This window comes from Rhinopithecus bieti, unplaced genomic scaffold (genome assembly GCF_001698545.2).
Source record: "Rhinopithecus bieti isolate Rb0 unplaced genomic scaffold, ASM169854v2 scaffold_10181, whole genome shotgun sequence".
NCBI lineage: Eukaryota > Metazoa > Chordata > Mammalia > Primates > Cercopithecidae > Rhinopithecus > Rhinopithecus bieti.
The window spans coordinates 1,168,423-1,186,023 of NW_016806624.1; the positions used below are offsets into that span (position 1 = coordinate 1,168,423).

Here is a 17,601-nt window from a genome sequence, read left to right on the forward strand (position 1 = left end):
TCTCCTGCCTCAGCCTCCGGAGAAGCTGGGACTGCAGGCGCCCGCCACCTCGCCTGGCTAATTTTTTTGTATTTTTAGTAGACACGGGTTTTCACCGTGTTAGCCAGGATGGTCTCGATATCCTGACCTCGTGATCCGCCCGCCTCAGCCTCCCAAAGTGCTGGGATTACAGGTGTGAGCATCTGCGCCTGTCCGAAAACATTTTTTTTTTTTTTTAAGGCTCTTCATGAATATCCTTACAAGTCCTGTGGGTACTTTCAGAGTTTTTGCAAACAAATCCAACAGGGCTTCAATTTTTTGACCCTGTAAACATCACCATCCCCTGTGTTGGCACCAGTTACTTCCTCATGCCTTTGATCCCACATTTCATAGGCTTTCTGGTATTCTCGATGGCAGGCCCATAGACTAACCCAGCTTCATTCTTCAGCCTCAGCAGCTGATCAGTCCCAAATGAAACTAAGCCTCTCAGACAGTAACTTCAGTCCTGAAGAGACTGAATCCCAGAGTAGATGCAAAAGGAGAGGGAGACACACTCATTTGAGAACAAAGACTGCTTCTCAGGTTTTTGTGGCTTGCAATCGCTTAGAAAACCTGAGGGACTTATTTAAGTTCTTTTTTTTTTTTTAATGACCCCATCACCAGGCTCCACAGCTGTCACTGCTATTACATTGAACTAATAGTTTGATCACATACAGGACACTCCAATAAGCCACCAGGTTATTTACCTGCACACTTATAATAAATAGGGAGCAATAGTGATTTCCTAGCCCTACAGTCTCTCATTATTCTACTTCATCACAAGGATTTTCTCATGACACCCCTGCTAGAGGTCACCAGCCTTGCTGGGAATTGTTGCAGTGATAGCAAGAAATCTCTATGTATTATCTTCTGGGAAGTATATTGAGTCTATTTGCTAGGGTAATAACATGATGTTTGACTTTCCAAACCAGTTTGATAGTAGAATGACCTAATCATACACCTCTCAAAAATGAACCACATGTGGGCTTTAAAAGTTAGTGTTGTGGCTGGGTGTGGTGGATCATGCCTGTACTCCCAGCACTTTGGGAGGCCAAGGCAGGAGGATTGCTTGAGGCCAGGAGTTCAAGACCAGCCTGGCCAACATAGCAAGACCCTGTGTCTCAAAAAAAAGTTTATATTGTGTTGTATTTGAAATGACATAGTATATTTTTTACCCCCTGAAAATTGTTGAGATCAATATTTTGTTTCTTTGTGTCTTTGGATTTAGTGTTCTGCTCAGTGTGGCCTTGGACAGCAGATGAGAACTGTGCAGTGTCTCTCCTACACTGGACAGGCATCTAGTGACTGTCCAGAAACTGTTCGGCCTCCATCAATGCAGCAGTGTGAAAGCAAATGTGACAGTACCCCCATTTCTAATACTGAAGGTGAGTTTTTCCATGGAGGAGGGGCCTGTGGTCGCTAATGACCCACCTTTACTGTACTGTTCCCAGGGTTTGAAGAGCACAATAAACCCACTACTGAAGTGTAGTTTGAGTAGAGCATTTGTGAAAGCTGCTTATGCAGACAGCAATCAGGAAACCAAAGTTTTTCCTGACTTTTTAACTAACTTTATGACCTTGTTAAGTCACTTAACCTCTCTGGAGCTAAGTTTATCTATGAAATAAGAAATTGGAGTAGATAATCTCTAAGATCACATCCAGCCTCATATTCTATGTTTGATTTATATTAAGACTTTAGAGATGTTTCCTAATGAACTACTCTTGAAGTGCAAACTTCGGTTTCTTTTTGGATATGACAGTGGATCTGTATCATGCTGAAGATTTAAATTCATTATTGTTGTACAGATAATGAAAGCATATGTTTGAAACTACTTGCATTTTAAATGCTAATTTTCTTATCGTAGAAAAGTAGAAAAATAATTATGTAGCTGTTTATAAAGGAGAACAAAGGTCTTTGTGCTCTGGAATTTCTCTTTCTATTTTTTATACATTGGGAAATCCCTTTATTAACAGCAGATGCCCCCCTCACCACAATTCTGACTTTTAAAAATCTGTTTTTTAAATGAAAGTAATTTCTTTATTCATTTAGGCATTCATTAGGAATTTCTCGAATGCTACTATGTGCGAGTCACTGTGACAGAAATTATTAGGAATGTGAAGACAAACATGGCATAGTCCAGAAGTTTAGACTGCCTTCTCACATGAAAATACAGGCAGGATCAAATATATGCACATGAACAACATCTGAAGCCACAAATTTAAATTATAAGGCCCTGAAAAAACCTATCATGAATATATAGTCAAATAATTTGTTAATATTTTTCAAGTGAAAACTGCATGTTTATAAACATCTTCAAGAGAGATTGCTTTATTTTGATCAACTCTTGTCTAATTCAAAACCTATCATGAATATATAGTCAAATAATTTGTTAATATTTTTCAAGTGAAAACTGTATGTTTATAAACATCTTCAAGAGAGATCGCTTTATTTTGATCAACTCTGTCTAATTCAAAGGATTCTTAAAAATTATATTCACAATTTAAAAGTGTTTTCTTGGGAATTTTGTTTTAAGAAAGTAATCTTGTATGACAAGATCCAGACACCTTGCATCTTTGCAAATGGTCTGTTTTGTATACTTAAGCCTCAACACAGTGCACTTATTATACACATAATTACTCTTTCAAAATGTATAACCCTATGCTACATTAATTCAAAATCACAACTTTAAATTTTGCAGAATCTCTGGCTTTACTGCTACTTCTTTTTTGTCCCTTTAGATTCTGGAAATCTAGCTTTCCCTCTCTTGAGAAGGCCTCAAAATCTGTAACAAACAAAAGTATTTTTCTTGGAAAAAAATTATCTTTTAAATTATCTTCAAAAAAAAATCTCTTAGCTGGGTGCGGTGGCTCACATCTATAATCTCAGCACTTTGGGAGGGTTGAGGTGGGAGGATCACTTGAGCCCAGGAGTTCAAGACCATGCTGGGCAACATGGTGAGAACCTGTCTCTAAAAAAAATTTAAAAGTTAGCTAGGCATGGTGGTGGGTGCCTGTAGTCATAGTTTCTTGGGAGGCTGAGGCAGGAGGATCACTTGAGCCCAGGAAGTTGAGGCTGCAGTGAGCCCTGATCATGCCACTGCACTCCAGCCAGGGCAACAGACTGAGACTCTGTCTCAGAAAAACCTCCCCAAACCAAAACAGAACAAAATCTCTCTTCTGTAAGACTCCAGCAATAATTTATTTTATCCATCGTAAGTTAGCAAAAGATCACATGAATTCGGGGTTCTCTTTTTCTTTCAGAATTGGAAGATACAAGGTTAAGGTAGGAGAGAGGATATAACTGTCATATTAAATTAGTCTATGTTGGGTATTATGTTAGGCTCTTTATATAGTCTGTGTTATATATCTCACATACACAAATAGATATCTCTCTGCAAGTCTGTGTGTGTGTGTGCGTGCGTGTGTGTGTGTGTATAGTATCTTACATAATCCTGACAACAAGCTTCTGAGAGTTGGTATTACTAATGAGGAAAGTGAGGCACAGGGGAAGATAGTGATTTGCCCAATTTAAAGACTAGGAAGTAGTAGAGTCAGGATCTGAACCCACATTTGGTAGGGTTCAAGTACCTGTCAATTTCAACTATATTTGCATGCTATTCTTAATTAGTCTTTAAAGTAGAGTTTTTTGACATAAAAGCAAGAGTTTCTGATTTTGAAGTAAAACATTTCTGGCATGACTGTCAGCCTAATTCAATAGATTAAGCCTAAGTCATTGCTAAAAGAACTGCCTTTTGACATGCCTAAAACAATATATCTGTTGGAGTTATGCTCATAGCTTCATTTTAGACAATTTTAATAATTTCTCCAAAATCTTCTCTATAATGCATAATCATTATAGATAAACTTTGCAGTTTATATATGATAAGTTTCAAAACTATTTTCAGAGTAGGCAGAATATCATTTGTACCTGTGCTAATTTCTGCCTTAAGGGAATTGTCTTAAATGAATAGGTGTTAATTTGAGGTTTCTTGGGTTATTTGGAGAAACACCTCATGGTTATTTCATCTATCTGGCTAATCGCTTTTTATTAATATTATTCTAAAGTAAGCAGTAAAACTATATTTAGACTTCTCAGTAAAGGAGGAAATTTTAGGAAATTATTAATCCTGCTAAGTATGATTCGTGTTAGAATCATTATTATCTAAAGACGTCAGCTCATTTAAAAGAAAGAAGATAACTCTCTTTACAAAATTAGATTTAAAGTACAAATGATATGTCTGTCATAACTTGTTTTGTGTTCTCTTTAATTTCCCAATAGCATATATAGAATGCATTTAAGTATCTGAAACTATTTGTTCATTTAATCAGCAGCTAATTATTGAATGCTTTCTATGGCCAGCCTCTGCTATTTATTAGGGAAAATTCAAATATATTTATAAGTTCATAGTCTTTCAGGGCAAATACTTAAATGAAAATTTTTTTAATTCAAAAAAATTTGAGAAAAGAAGGTGGAATGTGTTATGTGGAGCAGTTTACACAAGTGCTCAAATGAAGGACCAATGACTTAACATTTTCCATCAAGGCTGGCTTCACAGACTAAGGAATCAGTAAGCCATCTATATAACACATAGTTGGAAAAACCCAGCGTGTACCTTGGGAAAAGTGAGTAAAACATTATGAACTGAATTATAAGTTTTCATCCATAGAGATATGGAATGGACAGATAACATAGATTTCAAAAGAGACAAGGAGGCCAGGCACAGTGGCTCATGCCTGCAATCTCAACATTTTGGGAGGCCAAGGGGAGAGGATTGCTTGAGCCCAGGAGTTTCATACTAGCCTGGACAACGTAGGGAGACCCCTTCTCTGCAAAAAAAATTTAAAAACTAACTGGATATGGTGGCACACATCTGTAGTCCAGCTACTTGGGAGGCTTAGGTAGGAAGATCACTTGAGTTTGGGAGGTCAAGGTTGCAGTGAGCCATGATCACACCATTGCACTCCAGCCTGGATGACAGAATGGAGACTCTGTCTCAAAAAAAAATTAGAGAGAAGAGGTTCTAGTGTGAAAATAATGCAAAAGTGGTCTGTTATGGTTTGTAGGAGGCAAATCATGGAAGAAAAGGGGCTGGGCGTGGTGGTTCACTCCTGTAATCCCAGTAGTTTGGGAGGCTGAGGCAGGCAGATCACCTGAGATCAGGAGTTTGAGACCAGCCTGACCAACATGGAGAAACCCTGTCTCTACTAAAAATACAAAATTATCTGGGCCTGTATGTAATGCCTGTAATCCCAGCTACTTGGGAGGCTGAGGCAGGAGAATCGCTTGAACCTAGGAGGTGGAGGTTGTGGTGAGCCGAGATCACGCCATTGCACTACAGCCTGGGCAACAAGAACGAAACTCTGTCTCAAATAAAAATGGAGAAAAGAAATGCCTTTTAGCCAGGAAAAGTTAAGAAGAAAGTTGGAGAAGGAGCAGTTTCTGGTTAATGCAGGAGAGTGGAAGAGGCAGAAGAGGATCCCCTTTCCTCCGGCACAGTCAAATTGCCATGACTCATAGTACGAGGCTACTGAAAAATCACTTCAGCTGTACCCCAAGACAGGGCAGGATTTGGGGAGATGTATTGGGATCTAAAATAGAGTCTTTCAGTTGAATCTCTATGAATTAAATGGGCCACAGATAGAATGTTGAGAATTATTTTGACTATCAAGGTTTAGGTAATGGTCTCCCTCCTGTCAGTATTTCATTATGAAAAAAATTAGAAGTTTCAAACATACAGCAAAGCGGAAAGAATTTTACAATGAGCATCCACCATCTAGATTATATTACTTTTAATGGCAAAAACTGCAATTACTTTTGCACCAAACCATAGTATTATCAATCATTTACTGAACATGCTTTTTCATATATGCACATATATTCACCCATCCATTATGATTTTTTAAATAACATCCTACATTCATCCAATCATTTATTTATTTACTTAGCAAACATACTTACCATGTACTAGGCACCGAGACTATGAATGCAATACAACAGGTTCCCTGTTCTCAAAGGTTTAGTAGGGTTGGCAACATACAACTAATTTTGACAATATGAGCAGTACTGTTCCAGGGGTGGGAAGAAGTGACCATGAGTGCACAGAGGAGCAGGTAATCAGCAGAAGCATCACAGAGAAGGAAAGCTGAGCTGGACATGGAAGATAGGAAACAGTTTACCCAGAAGACATTGAGATGCGGGGCATTCCTGACAGAGGACAAGTATGTGCAGTCACAGGGGCATGGAGGCAGTTCACTATCGCCATGGTGGGTTGGCAGATGAGCGGGCAGTGCACATGAGGCTACAGAGAGAGAAGCAGGGACTTGGTTTTGGAAACTCCACATGTAATGGAAGGAAGCTAGGACTCTATCTTTGGGTTATAGGGAACAAGTGAAAAAAAAAACGGGCTTGACATGCTCAGGATGACAGAAGGGTAAAGGAGCAGAGGGAGGGCAGCCTTGTGTGGGAGTAGAATGAGAAAGATTTGTTCTAAGAGTCCAGGCAAGAGAGGATGGAGGCGTGAACTAAGGCAAATATTGTAGGGATTAAAAGGAGAGTGATGAACTGGGGGAAAAATAATAAAATGAAAGGAGAATAAAAAGAGCCTGATGAACAATTAGACAAGGAGATGAGAGATATGGAGGCATTCAGGATGACTCCTACATTTCAGATTTAGGTAACTGTGTACCATCATTAATCATGAAGGAATTCAGGCATCTGTAGGGAAATTAAACACATTAGTCCCCTGAAGCTTTAATAAGATAATGGAATTTGAATAAGATTAAAAAATAAAATAAATGGAGAGAGATTGAAGAAATGGAGGGAGGTCAAGCAACAAATGATAGTAAGGGAATCAGAAGCAGGGTTTCAAAAAATTAAAATAGCAAGAGGGAAAGGGGAGGAAGAAGAAGGGAGATACAATTTGCTGTGTTCAACATCTGCTTTAGTTTTTTGCTTCTGAAAGCCTTTGGCAAAGGGTTAAAGGATTAAAGGCACGATCTTGACAGACTGCCACTGATGAGGGTAACACCATGTTGCTGCTAAAAGTGAATTATAGACACCTTGGGTATCAGTACATTTCAAATACTACTATGAGTAATTTTTTAAAAAGTACATATGTCAGTTGGGACTAACCTACTCAAGCTCACCTGAAATTCTATGCAAAATGCCATTTTATTCATCTTTCATGCAGTTTCAAGTGCCCTTGTAGTTTATATAGTGAGTCTTTGCAGCTTCTCAATAGCACAAGGCACTCTGTCACAGAGTATTTATTGCTGCCAGGTAATGATTCATGGTGTGCCATGGGCTGGTAACCAATCCAGGAAAGGTGTGGTTAGTGTACAATGGTTTACCAGCCCAGGATGTCTAATGGTGGCTTTGGTGGCTCTCAGACTCCCTCATGTAAATAGCTCTGGGAAAGCTCAGGCAGCTCCAGAAATCTCGAACAAAGAATTTTGGTCAAACTAGCTACCGCATTTGGGTTTTAATGTGGAACCTGATGTATGAAAATCAGTAAAGGAACGATAAAGGTCATTTGAAGACTTTGGTTTCAAAGAGGTGAGGAAGGCCAGTTTTTTTCCTTACCACTTCAAAGAGTTCATAAGTCACTTAGCATGCAGGTTCACATTCCTGGCTGTCTGGTCTGGAGGGAACCCTGGATTTGGGTTGAGATTATACCACCTCCAGGTTGAATGTGGGTGGCATCTAGGGAATAAGACTAAATAAAAAGAAACAGAAAGCAAAGAGAGAAAGGAATGGTCTAGTCTGTGGGAAATTGAAATCAGTATAAAGTTTGATAGCTGATACCATCTTGCTTCAAGGATAAAAATAAGCTGGTGGACTGTTCTATTACAATGAATAATGTTAGGTTCCCAAGCAAAAGTTGCCATTTCATCCTTTTCTAGCCTGAATACGTAAAATGTCAAGGGTTCAAGTACACTTTTAGGAGAAGTACACTGAGTTAACATTCCCCACCCCAACTTCTGTGCCACGCATGCGCACCCTTTGCTATCTCACTTCTCACTAGGTTCTGCATTTCCATGGGCAGTTTGTCAGAAGTACAGCTGTTTGTACTTTTTAAATCCAAAAGATAGACCTTTAGGTGCTTAAGTCATAATTCTTCACTTACTGTGTTCTTCTTCTGAACCACATAAGGAGTTTACAGGAACAGAGGGCATGCATTCTCCAAAGAGAGATGCTGATGGTCCAACCTGGTCATGAAGGATATCTCCCAACTCCAGTGAGACAAGTAGGCAAGCTTTGCAACATTCAGTGAAATACATGCAAAAGCCCTGCTTTGAGGACTTGGTCTTGTATTTCTTGGACCAAATCAAGCCTTCAAAATAACAATTAATTTGAACCTAATTGCATTCTAAATTCTTAAACCTCTGTTCAGTGTATTTTGAAAGCATGTCTTTTAGGTCAGAGTTTTGAAAGATTAATGTAAAGCACCGGGGGAAAAACCCACTGGCACATCAATGATAAGTAGGTTCATGTGTTACCTATGAAACAGGGTGTCTAATTTTATCATTCAACTCTACCAAAACCCAGATTACCAATGAGAGCCACTCCAACATGCCTGGCAAATTACTTCAGATTCTAATAATGGATCCAGTTCACATTGCAGGGCCTAGGGGCTGGCTTTCAGCCTTGATTTATTCTCAAGTCTCCCTGAGAAGAATTTGGGAATTCTCCGTAAAGCCATTCTCACCAGAAGTCTCTAGTCCTGGGTAAAGTGTAACTTTTCTTTCAGGGGTGGTGTGGGGTGTAAAAAGAGGGGAGAGTAATTGGGTTTACAAAATGTTAACTAGAAACCACATGATGAGGACCTCTTACCTTTCCAGTATCCTCACAGAAAAGGGTAGAAAGAGTGTCTTGTCATTCTTCTCCTAGGAGAGTACTTAACTGGTACATGATGATAGTCGAAGAGAAAATAAGGCTCCTTCATCTGAAAATCCTTGACCCACTGGCTCAGATTCCACTACCTAGAAAGCAGTAGATAGATATATATAAGTGTGTTTGCATGAAGAAAATATGACAGTAAAGCTCAAACCTTCAAAACAAATTAACTACAGAGTGATTATAATACCAAAAAAACTCAAACTAAGTAATTCTTTTTAATGGATGTCTTGGTATTATTTGTTTGCACACTATGCACTAATTGGGTACAGAGGAATTTTTAATTTTTAAACATTTTAAGTATCAACTAGAAAGCAATACCAACTGTAAATCATTCAGAAATTAAAACAGAACATTTATTATTGTTTTAATTTCAATGGGATATGTGATTTAATTTATGTACAACTTTTCCAGAATATTTTTGTTGTTGTTGTTGGGTTTTTTTGGTGTTTTTTGTTTTTGTTTTGGTTTTGGTTTTTTGTTTGTTTTGTTTTGTTTTGTTTTGTTTTGTTTAACAAAAGTAAGTTGTACTGCTCAAGGGTAGAAGAGAAAAGGCTTTCATAATTTCACTGGGCTTTAAGGATGAGGCAGACTAATGAAAAAAGTTTTATAATTCAGGCCTCTCAATGACATCAGCATAATTTCAGTGAGCACAACAAATCAGTCCTCTCTAGCTAAGCTAAAAGTGGTAGATGGGTTGAATGCCCCAATATAATTTAAAACTGGTTCTAATATTTTGAAGATTACATTCAGCTTTCTGTAATAATGGGGCTTTAAAACTTCTTGATGTGGCCGAGCGCGGTGGCTCAAGCTTGTAATCCCAGCACTTTGGGAGGCCGAGACGGGCGGATCACAAGGTCAGGAGATCGAGACCATCCTGGCTAACCCGGTGAAACCCCGTCTCTACTAAAAAATACAAAAAACTAGCTGGGCGAGGTGGCAAGCGCCTATAGTTCCAGCTACTCGGGAGGCTGAGGCAGGAGAATGGCGTGAACCCGAAAGGCGGAGTTTACAGTGAGCTGAGATCCTGCCACTGCACTCCAGTTTGGGCGACAGAGCGAGACTCCATCTCAAAAAAAAAAAACTTCTTGATGTGTCTAAAGTCACCTTTTCACTTGTGTACTCTTACAAAATTTGAGGAGGAATATATAGTGACAAAAAGTATAAATGGATAATTCAGTCTATTCTAAATAATTCAGATGTTATTCTGGAAATCTCCTTTTAAAAAACATATTTCCCCTTCTCTAAGGTGGCACAGCAAACTCTTAAAGAAACAAAACCTGACCAAGATGCTCCAAGTTGATTTATCAGTGGTGTCAGCCAAGAATACAGAATCAGAGACAGGTAGAAACTTCTTGCATTTAGATGCTAAGAATATTGCTGAAATATGAGTGGCTCTGGAGTCAGATAAACCTGTTCTTAGACCAACTAGCCATGTGACCCAGCATGAGTTTCATTATCTTTTTGAACTTATGTTTTGCTGTCTATATAAAGCTGACATTTTATATACGGTCACTGTATAATGATGTTTTGGTCAACAACAGACTACATATACAAAGGTGGTCCCACAAGATTATAATATCATATTTTTACTGGATCTTTTCTATGTTCAGATATATTTAGATACACAAATACTTACCAGTATACACAAATACTTGTGTTGCAACTGCCTACAATATTTAGTACAGTAACATGTTGTACAGGTTTGTAGCCTGTAGCTGTAGTTTGTAGCTGTACAGGCTATACCATGTAGCCTAGGTGTACAATAGGCGATACCATCTAGGTTTGTGAAAGTACACTCTATGATGATTGCACATTGACAAAATCACCGAACAATGCATTTCTCAGAGAATATCCCCATCATTGAGCAACACATGACCGAACTTACAAGGATTAAAAAATATATATATTTATAATATATGTTTATGTTGTACCTTACACAAATATGCTTGATAAATTATACTTTTTAATGCTGTCACTACTAAATTAAGCTCTTGTGGAGTTAAAAGACAGAGAATAAAAGATGAGTCATGGTTGGTGAATAGATTTTCATCAAATCTAAAGATGTAATGAACTGATTCTTCCAGTCAGGCCAGTTCCTAGAAGGCAAAACCAAGAAGTAGGAACTGGATCTTCCATACAGCCTAGGAATCTCCATATTAATATCTGATTCCTGGAAGTCTCCAGATCTCGCACAGGTCTTTCCCCACTCCTGCCCTCATCATAATTTTCTTGCTTTCTGTTTAATAGCTTTATTTTGCATAAATGTGTAAATGTGTAACCCTTCCTGATACTACATTTATTTTGACAGGGATCCCAGAGAAATAATACATGATGGTTGTTCTCAGAGGCAGGTGTTTTGCTGTTAATAATGAGAACTAATTAACAGTGCTTACTCTGAGCTAGGTGCCATGGCACATGCATTATCTGCATTACCTCATGCAAACCTCACAACGTCCTATGAGCAGACCTTATCATAGTCTTTATTTTGGAGATGAAGTGAGATTTAGAGAGGTGAAGTAACTTGGCAGAGGACAATCAACTCCTAGAAGAGGCAGAGCCAGAATTCACCCCCAGGCCCACCTGAATCCATATCTCCTGCCCCTAACTACTGGGTTGTGTTGCCGCTGAAGGCAACTCAGGGGGCACTCTTAATCCCTACATCCCTAAGCTCGATCCTGTTCCCAGGACCTACTGACTTCCTGCTTTCAATCAAGTTAGTTGGGAACTAACTTAACAAGGGTATTGGGAAGTTCAGAAAGGAACATCCTGATAGCCGGCCTCCAGCCTGCCCACAGGCTAGATGCTGCCTCTGAACAAAAGGCTGTGTTCTGGGCCTCTGCATGTAGAGAAGAGTCTTATTTCTAGCACTCATCTAAGGAACAGAATCCCTGACTGTTCATATTTGGGTTTTTTGTTTGTTTGTTTGTTTTTTGAGACGGAGTCTAACTCTGTGGCCCAGGCTGGAGTGCAGTGGCACAATCTCAGCTCACTGCAACCTCCCAGATTCAAGTGATTCTCATACCTCAGCCTCCTGAGTAGCTGGGACTACAGGCGCGTGCCACCACACCTGGCTAATTTTGTATTTTAGTAGAGATGGGGTTTCACCATGTTGGCCAGGCTGGTCTTGAACTCCTGACCTCACGTGATCCACCCACCTCAGCCTCCCAAAGTGCTGGGATTACAAACGTGAGCCACTGCGCCCAGCCAACTATTTATATTTGTAATAGCCTTAATGGGTGAGTGGATAGGCGGGTGAAGGGAGAAGCAATTATGAATTTTCTATTTCATTTCTTATGTATTATAATTTAGTCAGATTATAAAGTCTAAATCTAAAAGGGAAATTGGTGAATTTGCTTATAATTTGCTCAACCCAGAGTTTTCTTAGTCCAGCTACTCTTCCAAAAATGGAGTAGTAAATCTAATGAAGTTGTGCCCCAGGAAATACTCTGCTTTGTTTTGTCTTCAAACTGACTCGTGTCTTTATGGCAGTATTTTCTCAGTAGTAATTCAAATATTGCATCCTCATTGAGATATTTGGAGTGTAGCTCCTTGCTTCCTTTCTGTCAGGCAATAAAGATACTAATAACTAATAATTGTAATAATAATAGCAATTCAGTATCCTACACTTATCCCATACTTCCTGTGTTCCAGGCACTGCTCTAGTTGACATTCATAAGGATACACGTGTAGTCTTACATGTTACATGTGAGTGTGGGTTCTCTAATCATTTCTACTTTACAGATGAGAAAACTTAAGCACAAAGAGGTTAAGTGATTGATGTCCCTTCTACCTTCTTCCAGCTACAACTTAAATTTACTGAGGATCCTAGCGTGAAAAGTTTTAATTCAGATTTCTAGCTATTAATCTCTTTGTAAGTCAAATGTTGAGTAAGGGAGTTAGATGGTGGCAGAGGTTATGTTTTCAGAGGATTTGGGAGTTCCAGTTTCAAATTTTAAGACTCACCAAAGGAGCATTTAAAAAGTGAGGTCAATAAGATTGTTATCTTAATCGTCAATAAGAAGAACTGGGAACTCTTCCATTTCTTTGCATTTAATTTTCCATGTTTATCATACGGCCCATATGATAAACTGCAATGTATGTGATCTCTTAGAACGTCAGTGGGTTTTTGAAGCCAGGAAAAAACAAGCAAACAACAAAAACTGTTCTGTAACATGAACTTTACCCACTGCCCAGCCTGATTCCTAATTACCTTCAACAGTTTACCCAGGATGCGTCAGTATAACTACCTGGAAAAATGAGGGTGGAACTTTGGTTCTAGCAGGCATGTGAAAATTTCATTGCTAGGTTTACAGAGTATCCTAAATCTCCAAATAAAGGTGACAAGAATACTGGAAAAGAATATTATTACTAGCAGTAGGGTTGTATGGGGCCAGGGGGAGTTCTGAGAATCAAAGGCCCATGTCCCTTTCTCTACACTGGACCCTCATCCCACCTTCTGCAACCAGCCGCAAGGGGAGATGGAGGAAGAATCATTTATTCACCTTCTGGCTGCAAGAACTGCAGACTGCAACTGTGGCAGTTCTAGCACTGAGGAGAAAATACACATAGGAAAAAAGAAGACCATGTCTCACTTCCAAATTAAAAAAAGACATTTCTACATGTTTCCATAACCCACAGGCTGCTGCCATTTGAGGCCAACCCCTCAAAGCTTTCTTCTTTGTCTAGTGTAGTTGCTGAATCTAGGCCACTCTCAGCAATCCTTTTCATTCACCCAGGCCCATCCCCACGCCTCACAGATGCAGAGATTCTCTGGAGACATGTGTACTTTGGTATCAAACAGTGCAACTCATGTTTGATTTTGGATAACCTTGCACTGTTGAATAAAATAACCCTTGAGAAAGAAGCAATAAAAGCGCTGTAAGAAAAATGACTCATGTTTCCAAGCTGTCTAAAGTGATCACTTATCCCAGCAAATGGTAATTCTTTCAAGACACAGTGGGCATACACCATACTTATAAAAATCTGGAAGGAAAGCCTTGCAAACATTTTTTTAAATTGTGTTAAAATATATCAAAAGAATGTTTCTAGTAGACTGTACCAGGCAGGGTATGCTTAAAACAAAACAAAACCTCATGGAGGTCGAAGCCAAGGTGGATTGACCCAAAGGAGGTCCTCGCTGAACATGCAGGCCGCATCGGCTTGTTTATGTACTTGTTTATGTGCCCCTAATTGTTTTCCATTTTCTGCCCCCATTCGTTAGAGTGCAAAGATGTGAATAAAGTGGCTTATTGCCCACTGGTGCTGAAGTTCAAGTTCTGCAGTCGAGCATACTTCAGACAGATGTGTTGTAAGACCTGCCAAGGACACTGACCCACAGAAAGCCAGAGAGAGTGCCTTGTCAGTTCATCATGGAAATGCGTCCATCAAAGAGAGCCACCCAGAGGAAGAGGATTGATGTCCTTGCAAATGCATTACCCTGTGGAAAACGTAACCACTGGTCAGCCCCAGCTGACAAGATTTCAATATTATTTTAACTTCTGTGAAGTGGGATTTATTGATCCAAAGTGCTGGACACAGTATTAGGAGGGAATGCCAGATTGGAGAGATCCAAACAACACAGGGAGACTTGCTTACTGTGGAGCGTTTGTGTTCTTTCGAGTAAATCCAATAGCCTGTTTACCTCCTTGGACCATTAAGATAATTTTTATTATGGACTTAGCAATGACACTGAATCCATTTGTATTTAAAACTGTTTAAAATGTAGCTGTTATGACTTGGTCAACTATGGAAGTGAAGAAGGTTCAGAATTCTTAAGTCATAGCTTAAAAATATTTACTGTACTTTATCTCACTACAACAGCACCACAATTTAAATTATAAAACGGGCTTTGGACTATAATTTAAGGAGCAATTATAAATCAAAAGTAATGAAAGTTTGTATTATTTTTCTTCATTCCACTTAATTTCCTTAGGAATAATCCCCCGGTTCTGAACACTGCTGTGAGCCATATATAAAACTATATTAAACTGAACAATAATGAGGGGCATAGTTTAAAGCAGTGCATCAGTTACTGCAGCTGTGCAAGTCTATAAACTCAGTGCTGAAAGACTGTGGCCAACTTGCCATTGTGCAAGTAAAGCTGAGATTTCCATTAAAACTTTAAGAGAAAAACATTTCAATTTCATGCAGAAACCAGACCTGGGGTATGGTAGAGACTAAAGGACCAGGCCCTTTACTGCCACCACACAGGATGCCTTAGTTCTTATTTGAGTCCCCCCAGCTCACTTGTGTTTACATCCTCTCCAGCCACAGCACGGCTTCTGCCCTTTGGATTGCTGCACGCATGTTGAGCTTACTGAGATGATACCATGCAAAAGATAGACTGGCTCAGTAACAACCAGGCAGACCCTTTTGCAATTTGCTGACAATTACGATGGGTTCCAGATGTCCCTTCTTTGATATGGTAGAAGGGCATTTATTTATATGACAGCAAATGTGTGTGTGTGTGCGGGCGCTTTTAAGTGTGTGGATAGATGAGTGTGCTTGCACATAATGTGCTATTTCTGTGAGTTTTAAAGTAGGCAAGGGATAATAACCAAAGATGAAAATTTCATGAAGACTAGACATCATAAAGCATAATATTAATAGTCACTCAACCAAGTATTTTGTATTTTTTATGGATTCTCTGAATGGCAATTAAATGTGAAACCCAGTTTCTTGGGCAAATCAAATTCTAGAATCACATCCACCTAAATTAAAATGACTAGCTCGTATTTTCCCTATCTTCAAGTTTCACATCCTGCTCATCAAAAGACTCGAGAGCAAGACTTAGAATGAAAAAGGGTACTTGTTTATATTAATATTTTTTACTTGAACATGTGTAGCTTGCAGCAGGTTCTTGATGAATGTGCTTTGTGTCCAAAATGCCTCCCCATTGTACACAGGTGTACACTATGCATGCATCAACACCTAAAACTCAAAACTAAATGGCTATTTTGTAAGGTTAACACTTTCAGTTAAAGAGCATGTTTGACTTGACTGCATCATGGTGCTCTTAAATTACATGTCAGTGTGTCACATATATCATGATCTAATGCAGATGACTAGGTTTTTTCCAAAAGAAAGACAGACCCTCAGACACCAAAAGCCAATCTAAACTCCCAGATTTGCTGTGGACAATCAGCATGGAATATTTTCTGCACTCTCAGTCATGACCACCTGTATCTTGTTACCTGCTTTCTCTCTCAACACCACAGTTCTCAACCCTGAGCCTTCCAGAGAGAGCTATTGATGATACAAGAGGAATCACCAGGGCCCGGGTCTAAGATGCCCTTAGAAGACCTGCCCAAGTGCCGTCTTAGCCATTCAGTGAAGGGCAAGCAGCCCACGGGCAGCATGACCCGAGCACTGAATTCCCTTGGGCCTTTTCAAAGACCAGTTAACTTGGTGCTAATGTGCCCTGGTGAAATAAAACAAAGAAATAAAAGGTGGGTGGTTTCTGTGGCATTTTAGGCATAGGTTTGCAGTCCAGATCTGATTTTCTCCAACATAAATATCAGCTCAGGTTTTTATTTCCAAAAGATTTCTTATTACCGAATAAAAGCTATTTTTTACCTCACCTGGAAACTACCATTGTGAGGGCCATCCCCCAGGCACTTCACAGCACCTTGGCTGATGCTGGAAGAGGAGGGCAGCCAGTGTCACTTCCGGGATGTGCTCCAGTTCTGAGAACAAAATGCAGGCACACCTGGGGGGCAGAATCAGAGTGCCTTTCTAGAGGGAGCCACCACAGAATGTAACAGGATGAAACAGTTTCAGGTAGGCCTTGAATTTAAACCTGAGTAGGTTAAAACAATTCTATTTCATAGCACATCACAATACTGCTGCTACTCTGTAGCCACCCCCATGGCTACATGATGTCCTATTCCTAAACAGTAACAATAGGATTGTCAGTGGAGGCTGGGCCACCATGGCAGACCTTCCAAAAGTAGTGAGCTACGTAGACTACTTAACTGGTACCCTACACCTGGGAGCAGTATCTGCCACTGGGATAAAGGCCTACTAAAAAAGGAAAGGTAAATGTACCCTAATGATTAACCCCATGAGATTCATATGATTTCCAAACAGTCCATTTCATTAGGAACTTTTTTATTTGAATGAATGTCACATAGGTATCCTCAGTAACACAGAACGAAATTACCTTTGTAGTATTGTGATTAGTTGTTGCTTATTATTTTATACTCAGTAATAATGTGGTACACTGTTAATTTTTTTGCTTTTGTAAATTATATTCTAATTTATTGCCATGTTTCCTAACACTTGTCCTACATTCATTCTCCTGCTTGTAATGAAAATGAAAAAATCATTGTAACACTTGATGGAGTGAAATTCCACGCCAGGCACAGAATTTTTTTGACATAGATAATTTAGTAAAATAAAAATTCAGCTTATAATAATGATACAGATTGAAGTTGTCTGTTCCCTGAAAAGCCTGTGTTAAACTTGCAGTACTGAGAATGAATTCCCTTGGGATACCACACTTACATTATCCAAATTATCCAAGTAGAATCTAGGATTGGGATGATTTGCTGTATCCTTATTACCCTCCTCAGAGATTGCATCTATTTCTATGTGTTTTAGTCCTGTCTAAATGCGAGAGTGTCAGGTATTACTGGTGGGGCTACATCCCCAGCCACCATCAGCCACTCCTCTGAGGCCCCAAAG

At 39.3% G+C, this 17,601-nt stretch overlaps 1 protein-coding gene across 1 annotated transcript in view; it reads left to right on the top strand.

The window, feature by feature from the left end:
- The window catches only part of ADAMTS6 (ADAM metallopeptidase with thrombospondin type 1 motif 6), a 344,308-nt gene extending 326,972 nt beyond the window's left edge, over window positions 1–17,336 (top strand). The window contains exons 24-25 of the mRNA XM_017877113.1: window positions 1,247–1,403; window positions 14,138–17,336. Coding sequence (XP_017732602.1) covers window positions 1,247–1,403; window positions 14,138–14,247 — 267 coding nt within the window. The 3' untranslated portion in view covers window positions 14,248–17,336. The remainder of the gene's footprint in view (window positions 1–1,246; window positions 1,404–14,137) is intronic.
- The last annotated feature ends 265 nt before the right edge of the window (window positions 17,337–17,601 follow it).